We start from the raw sequence: 8,445 nt of genomic DNA on the forward strand, positions 1-8,445 counted from the left end.
TGGCTTCTCTTATGTTCTTATAGGAACTCTTGGTCTGGGGCAAGTGATGCTCTGTCTTCTTGGTGCTTGGGGGGGGTCAACAGTGGGAGGGCTTCTAGTGTCCTGGCCCCACTGCTGGACCTCCTGATGGCCCCTGGTATTTCTGGCCACTGTGTGACAGAGTGTTGGACTGGATGGGCCACTGGCCTGATCCAACATTGGCTTCTCTTATGTTCTTATATTCTTCTTACGATCTAGAGGAAATGAAGGTTGTGTTTGCCCCCGCAACCAGACTGGCTGCTACAAATCCGAGAAAGCAGCCGCCCCTCCCAGAGAATCTCGTAAAATGTATTTAGCGTGTTGGTTTGGATGTAAGACTGAGAGACCTCTTCTCTCCCCCCCCCCATTGTTTCTCTTTCTGGAAGGAGGGGACGTATGGCCTAAACTGCAGCGAGCGCTGTGACTGCAGCCACGCGGATGGGTGCGATCCGGTGACGGGCCATTGCTGCTGCCTCGCTGGGTGGACAGGTAAGGCGGCTGTTGGTCAGATTTCTAATCCTGTGGGCTAAGCCCCCCCCCCCGGATCCTGCTGATGGTTTCCTTGGCATTAGACCGGTTTTCTCCCATAAAGATCAGCGGCTTACAGGGGCTACTGTAAGCTCTTGGAGGATTGGCTACCTCAGGGGTGTGTGGCCTAATATGCAAAGGAGCTCCCGCTACAAAAAGAGCCCTGGGAGACGTAACCCTAATGTAGCCAATCCTCCAAGAGCTTACAGAGCTCTTCTTACAGGGGCTACTGTAAGCTCTTGGCGGATTGGCTACATCAGGGGTGTGTGGCCTAATATGCAAAGTAGTTCCCGCTACAAAAAGAGCCCTGCCTCAGCGCCATTTATTTTGCTCTCCGAGTATCCTCTGAAATACAATCGCCGTCTCTGGCTTGGGAAACTCCAGAAGATTTGGGGAAGGAACCTGGGAAGGGTGGTGGTGTTTGCGCTCCTCAGCAATGTGATTCCACTGAGCCCAGCAGCTGAAGCCGCCGTTTTATCCCAGGGAAACTGATCTCTGTATTCTGAAGATCGGTTGTAGTTTCGAGAGAACTCCAGGCCCCGCCTGGAGGTAGTGGTTAAGAGCAGTGGACCCTGAGGTGGAGAACTGGGTTTTTGTTTTGTTTTTTAATACTCTCTTTATTAAGTTTTATATTATACTGCCATAGACATTTTCAACCTTTTTTGGAGGTCTTATAAGTAAATTTCTCCCACCATTTGTACATTCTTAACCATTTCTTTTGAAATATTGCTTCTTCTTTTTCACGTAATATCATTGTTAATTTATCTAATTCTGCTACATCTAGTAATGTTTTAGCTATTTCCATTCTGGAAGGTAACTTATCTGTTTTCCAATATTTTGCTACCATAATTCTTGATGCTGTTAATATATATGTTAGTAAATATTTATCATTTTGGTCAAGGTTATCTGGGATAATATTTAACAGATATCTTTCTGGTACCAAAATTACACTTAAATCCATTATCTCCCATATCATCTGTAGAACCATTTTCCAAAATTTTTGCATATTGCCGCAATTCCACCACATATGTATAAATGTTCCTAGAGAACTGGGTTTGATTCCCCACTCCTCCACATGAAGCCGGCTGGGTGACCTTGGGCCAGTCACAGTTCTCTCGGAACTCTCTCAGCGCCATCGATCTCACAGGGTGGCTTTTTTGGGGAGAGGAAGGGAAAGGCAATTGTACACCACTTTGAGACACCTTAGGGGAGAGAAAAGTGGGGTATAAAAAGAAGAAGAAAAGAAGAGATTGGTCTTATACCCCGCCCTTCACTACCTGAAGGAGTCTCAGAGCGGCTTACAATCTCCTTTCCCTCCCCCCCCCCACAACAGACACCCTGTGAGGTAGGTGGGGGTCTGAGAGCTCTTTCCAGCACAGCTCTGAGAGAACATGTGACTGACCCAAGGTCACACCAGCTGCTGCATATGGAAGCGTGTGGAATCAAACCCGGCTGTCCCAGATTACAGTCCACACTCCTAACCACTACACCAAACTGGCTCTCAGATACTCCCTGGCAGCAAGTGTCACGATCACTGTTCCCTCTAAGCTGAGTTAGTGTGAGCTAGCTCAGTATTTTTAGCCTCCGGCTCACAGTTTTTTGTCTTAGCTCAAGAAGGAGGGCTCCAAACCGAACTAATTTAGGCAGCAGCCAAATCGCTGGCTCACAACTTTAATGCCCGTAGCTCAGAAAGCAGAATTGTTGCTCACAAGACTCCACAGCTTAGAAGGGAGCATTGGTCACGATTCTGGACTCCCTTGGGGGTCCCCATCCAAGTCCTAACCGGGCCCAACCCTGCTTAGCTTCCAAGACCTGGCAAGATCGGGCTAGGTCAGGAGTTGTCCAGCTTACAAGTGGACAGTTACTCGGATGCACTGTAGCATTCCCATTTTGCAGAGAGAAAACCGAGGCTGAGGCTTGCTTCAGGGTTGCCCGTGGCTGGAACGGGGGCCGGTTGGCCAGGAGACCTCGCCCCGATTGGGGCTCTCTTCAGTTCTGCAGCTGAGAGACTGATTTCCTGACGAGCCGGGCCAGCTTCTCAATTAAAGCTGTTCCACCGAAGACGAGTCCGCCGCCGCCAGTGTTTGTGGGGAAGTAGGCTGATTTCCTCCCAACCCGAGGTGAGGGAACAGTTGTGTCTGCGGAGGGGGCACCGACGAGGCTGACTTTAAAATGGGCCTCTGCCTCTGGGGTAGGGAGGCCTGGGACTGAATTACTGCTGCTCGGCGTCTTTTGGCGACTTCTCCCCGTTGCGCAGAACCGCTGTTGGAGGAGCAGAGCCTCCCCAGAAGACAGCGGGGTTGCCGGCAAAGCCAGCCGCATTCAAAAGGTGAGGTTTTTTTTATTATTAAGCATCACAGAAGTGAGAAAACAAGGAGGGGAGGGAAGGGAAGATGAGAGGAGAAGAAGTAGTTCCGTTGCCTAGTAACGGAATGCTTCCGTCGCTGTTTGCAGCAGGTGATTCGCGTGTGTCGTTGGAGAGACCCGCCAGGCCAGAAATTCTCCTGCCGGGCCTAGACAAGCACCCGGCCTCTGTTAGCCATAGACCCGTCCCGGAGAGGGTAACTGTGCATCATATCAAATACAGCCAAGTGTCTCGAGGTGCAAATGCACAGTCCTCGGCAGAGCAGACCCCAGATTCCCGTGGCTGATCTCTCCGGAGACAGGACTTCAAACGCGAGCTCTGTCACCGGCTGAACAGACAGCGCTCCATCTGTATTTCTGCCTCATCTTGTCCATCTTTGAAAAGGAAGGCTTGTTTCCCTGTTTCTTGTGGACAGTTACTCGGATGCACTGTAGCATTCCCATTTTGCAGAGAGAAAACCGAGGCTGAGGCTTGCTTCAGGGTTGCCCGTGGCTGGAACGGGGGCCGGTTGGCCAGGAGACCTCGCCCCGATTGGGGCTCTCTTCAGTTCTGCAGCTGAGAGACTGATTTCCTGACAAGCCGGGTCAGCTTCTCAATTAAAGCTGTGCCACCGAAGACGAGTCCGCCGCCGCCGCCAGTGTTTGTGGGGAAGTTGGCTGATTTCCTCCCAACCCGAGGCGAGGGAACAGTTGTGTCTGCGGAGGGGGCACCGAGGAGGCTGACTTTAAAATGGGCTCTGCCTCTGGGGTAGGGAGGCCTGGGCCTGAATTGCTGCTGCTGGGCGTCTTTTGGCGACTTCTCCCCGTTGCGCAGAACCGCTGTTGGAGGAGCAGAGCCTCCCCAGAAGACAGCGGGGTTGCCGGCAAAGCCAGCCACATTCAAAAGGTGAGGGTTTTTTTATTATTAAGCATCACAGAAGTGAGAAAACAAGGAGGGGCGGGAAGGGAAGATGAGAGGAGAAGTAGTAGTTCCGTTGCCTAGTAACGGAATGCTTCCGTCGCTGTTTGCAGCAGGTGATTCGTGTGTCGTTGGAGGGACCCGCCAGGCCAGAAATTCCCCTGCCAGGCCTAGACAAGCACCTGGCCTCTGTTAGCCATAGACCCATCCCAGAGAGGGTAACTGTGCATCATACCAAATACAGCCAAGTGTCTCAAGGTGCAAATGCACAGTCCTCAGCAGAACAGACCCCAGATTCCCGTGGCTGATCTCTTGGGAGACAGGACTTCAAACGCAGGCTCTGTCACCGGCTGAACAGACAGCGCTCCATCTGTATTTCTGCCTCATCTTGTCCATCTTTGAAAAGGAAGGCTTGTTTCCCTGTTTCTTGGGATCCCTGCAGCGCATGAAGGATGGCTGAAGAGAATGCCAAATGGAGGTGCAGGGAGCGCATTGCTCCTGCTGGGGATTGATGGGATTCATTATGCCCTGTGACCTCCTGAAGCTCCGTTGGGAGCAGTGCTTCGTCGCAGAGCCAGGCTTGGGGAGGGGCCGTGGCTCAGTGGCAGAGCGTCTGCTTGGCATGCAGAAGGTCCCAGGTTCAATCCCCGGCCTCTCCAGTTAAAAGGACTAGGCAAGTAGGTGATGTGAAAGATCTCTGCCTGAGACCCTGGAGAGCTGTAAAGAGGGGCCATGGCTCAGTGGCAGAGCATCTGCTTGGCATGCAGAAGGTCCCAGGTTCAATCCACGGCATCTCCAGTTAAAAAGACCAGGTAGGACAGGGTTGTCAAACAGAAGCCCCAGGGGCCGAAACGTGCCCATCCAGGGCTCTTATATGGCCCACAAACAACTAGTGTGAGGGAGGGAACAGTGGACTGCTTGGGGGGGGGAGTGGGCGGAGCCACTCCGATTGTGGCTTCAACATGGCGGAACAGCAGTCAAGCAACGGGGGAGCCCACCTTGCAGGGAGGCCTTGCAGTGAGGATACATCAACTCAAATCCACGGCATCTCCAGTTAAAAAGACCTGGTAGGACAGGGTTGTCAAACGGAAGGCCCAGGGGCCGGAACGTGCCCATCCAGGGCTCTTATATGGCCCGCAAACAACTAGTGTGAGGGAGGGAACAGGGGACTGCTCAGGGGGGGAGTGGGCGGAGCCACTCCGATTGTGGATTCAACATGACGGAACAGCAGTCAAGCAACGGGGGAACCCGCCTTGCAGTGAGGCCTTGCAGTGAGGATACATCAACTCGGTGACGCATATTTTTGAGCCCCAGGAGTGCACAGAGTTTGCCCCATGAGTGCCACGAAAATTTTTCATTCAACAAAACTTTAGTTAAAGGCTTCCCTACATATGGTTGCCAACCTCCAGGTGGGGCCTGGGGAATTCCTGGAATCGTAACTGAGCTCCAGACTGCAGAGGCCAGTTTCCCTGGAGACAATAGCTGCTTTGGAGGGCGGGCTGTGTGGCATCATATCCTACTGAGGCCCCTCCCCTTCCCAAACCCCTCCCTCCCCAGGCTCCACCCCAAAATCTCCCAGAATTTCCCAATCTGGGCTGGACAACCCCTATCCGTTGGCAAGGCCATCTCCCTGACATGTTGGCTTTCCATAGGCATGGAAACAGGCAGGTGATATTCGGACATGTGATTCCCTCTGGCTATAATCTGAAGTGGTACAGTAAATGGAGGCCAGTAATTCAGCTCTGATATCTGTGCTCTGGTGTGTTTTCGGAAGTGTTACGTATCTTGTAGTAACTGCTACGTGTGACTCCCAGTTAGGCACCATCCTTTTTAGTAGTTGTTGTATTTTTCCCGTAATGTTTGCAAGTTTTGTAGCAGAAGACTGCCATTCTGAAGAGCAGTAATTTTCAGAAGAAAGTTTCAGTCCAGTGCCACCTTTAAGACCAACAAAGTTTTATTCAAGGTATAAGCTTTTGTGTGCACGCGCACTTACAATGAAATGGAAATTACCACTTTGTACGTATAGGTAGAGGGTTAGAGCAGCAAACTGGCATACAACATAATGAAGATGTTTAACAGATGTGAGGACCAAACAGGAATAACAAGCTTAGTAGGGATGCACCCCCGAACTGAATGCACCCCCGCAAATGGCCCATTCGGACCCCTTTCGCACTGCTGCAGGCTGATTCAGATTCTCTGATCTGAATCGGCTTGCCGCCGAATTTATACCAAATTTCGGCAGCAATTCGGCCCCATTATATCCTATGGGCTGTTGCAGTCAATGGCGAAAACATAGGGTATATTCTGGGGGCTGAAGGGGAGGGGGTTTGAGGGAGAGTCTCCAAACCCACAGGGTAGCTGCCTGGGGGCTCTCCCCAAGATACCCACCAAGTTGGAAGAACATTGGACCAGGGGGTCCAATTCTATGGGCCCAAAACCGGTTGCCCCTATCCCCTCCATTGTTCTCCATAGTGGGAAAAAAATAACTTTCTTTCCCACCATAAAGAACAATGGAGGGGATAGGGGCAACCTGTTTGAGGGGCCGTAGAATTGGACCCCCTGGTCCAATGGTCTTGAAACATTGTTGGTGTCTTTGGGAGAGGCTTCAGCAGCTAACCTGCACGTTTGGAGCCTCTCCCTCAAACCCCCTCCCCTCCAGCCCCCAGAATATACCCTATGTTTTTGCCATTGACTTCAATGGCCCATAGGATATAATGGCGCTGAAATTGACATTTGGCCAGCGGAAAGACGCCTAATGCCGAAATTGACATGCGAGAGTCTTACTGACAGCCGAAATTGATTCTGCTCCATTCAGCTGAATCCGAATGGGCCGGATTTTTATTTATTTATTTATTTATTTATTTTGCACACCCCTAAACCTTAGTCTATATGGTTACCATTTGTTTGGGTTTTGTTCTGGGAGAAACAGAGAAGGATTTCAGACAGCTTATCTATTCCGTTTCAGGAACTGGTTACTAACGTTTTTCCCCTGTCATTTCAGACAGACCCGTTTTAGTAACTGGCTATTAACGGAATATGTTTACCTGTTCATGCAATGCCGGCTGTCTCCAGTTTGGGGAGCGTGTCTGACGCGTTGTTGACGAAAACTGCTTTCCTCAGGTCTTCAATCCCTTCTTCCGGATCTGAATCGCTACAGCGGGCTGCGTGAAATGCCCCGTAGCGCTTCCTCCAGTGTTGGGGTTTTCGCGCCCTTTTCCCCTGACCTGCAATCTCTCCTCTTTTTTAAAAAAGTGTTCTATTGGGAGTGCTATAACACTATAACAGGACATCAACTCAGCATCATAGCGCTCCCAATAAAATGTTTAAAAAAAAAACCCTCTCAGGGAGATCGTGTGTGCGGAGGAAAATGGCGGGAAAAGAAAGCGGCACAGATTGAAATGGCCACAGCGCTTCAGAGACGGCTCCTTACCAGAAGGGAAATGCTGTGTGAAACAGCCGTCCCTGTACCGGTTTCCTCCATGACAGGCCAATAACGGAAACCATGTGGGTTAAAAAGGTAATGTGAAATCGACCATAGTGAAGGAAATAAATATGTCAGAACTGGAGATGAATTCCTTAACTGTGGAATACTGAGAGTAATTAACTGAGACCCTGCTGTTAACGCTCCATCCATCTCCTCTCAAGCATGGAGATGACCTTATAACATCTTCCTCTCTGAAGTGGGGAAATTGGCTGTGTGGAGTTATCTCCACTGCCCCCAGACCAGAGAAATACATTCCAATCTACCATTCCAAATTTCATTACATTCTACTATTCATTGTGTTACATTAGGTAAAGGTTTCTCTTGCTTGAAAGCCAGTCAGATCTGACTCTAGGGGGCGGTGCTCATCTCCGTTTCCAAGCCGAAGAGCCGGCGCTGTCCGAAGACATTTCCATGGTCATGTGGCTGGGATGACTAAACGCCGAGGCACACAGAACGCTGCCACCTTCCCACCGAAGCGGTACCTATTTATCTACCTGCAATTTCTTGCTTTCAAACTGCTAGGTTGGCAGGAGCTGGGACCAGAGACGGGCACTCACTCCGTCCCGCGGCACACTCGGGTCTCAAACCGCCGAACTACTGACCTTCCGACCTGCAGCTAAGTGTCTTAACCATTGAGCCACCGCGACCTTACGTTACATTACAATCTGCTGTTTTTCAGAGTCTTTGTAGATGTCAAACATCAACTCCTTGTAGCCATTTAGTGTTATTTGAAGTTATGTACCGTGTTGTCCAAGTTGCAGACATGACAGTATAAATAATAGAGTGTGTGAAACTTAACCCGGGAAGTGAAATCTTGTCTTAATTAAACGTGGCCTAGAAAAGATCAGAAAAGTTTGGGAACTTCTGAGGATTTTCGCTCTCCCAGCTCCTGGGGCCAGGGCAGTTCAAACGATTCCATGATCCGAATAGCCGGTGGAAGATTGATCTAAAAGAAGGGTATTCCGTATGTTCACTCCACACGTGGGATTTCCACGGACGGTGCCAAAGATCAAGAGGAAGGGAAATAGCCGCACTTCTTTTTAAAAAGTCGGTTCCCAAGGTATTACTCACTAAAAAAAACCCCTTCGAGATTAATAATATGATCAAGGCTCTGGCAAGAAGCCCTGGCAGAGAGGGGGGGAAATAATACTTG

General features: G+C 50.3%; 1 protein-coding gene across 1 annotated transcript in view; it reads left to right on the plus strand.

Moving 5' to 3' along the window:
- The window catches only part of LOC107122140 (multiple epidermal growth factor-like domains protein 11), a gene marked incomplete at its 5' end in the record, with an annotated part of 115,159 nt that overhangs the window by 1,284 nt on the left and 105,430 nt on the right, over window positions 1-8,445 (plus strand). The window contains one exon of the mRNA XM_015425174.1: window positions 405-507. Coding sequence (XP_015280660.1) covers window positions 405-507 — 103 coding nt within the window. The remainder of the gene's footprint in view (window positions 1-404; window positions 508-8,445) is intronic.

This window comes from Gekko japonicus, unplaced genomic scaffold (genome assembly GCF_001447785.1).
Source record: "Gekko japonicus isolate JY-2015 unplaced genomic scaffold, Gekko_japonicus_V1.1 scaffold3651, whole genome shotgun sequence".
Classification (NCBI taxonomy): Eukaryota; Metazoa; Chordata; class Lepidosauria; order Squamata; family Gekkonidae; genus Gekko; species Gekko japonicus.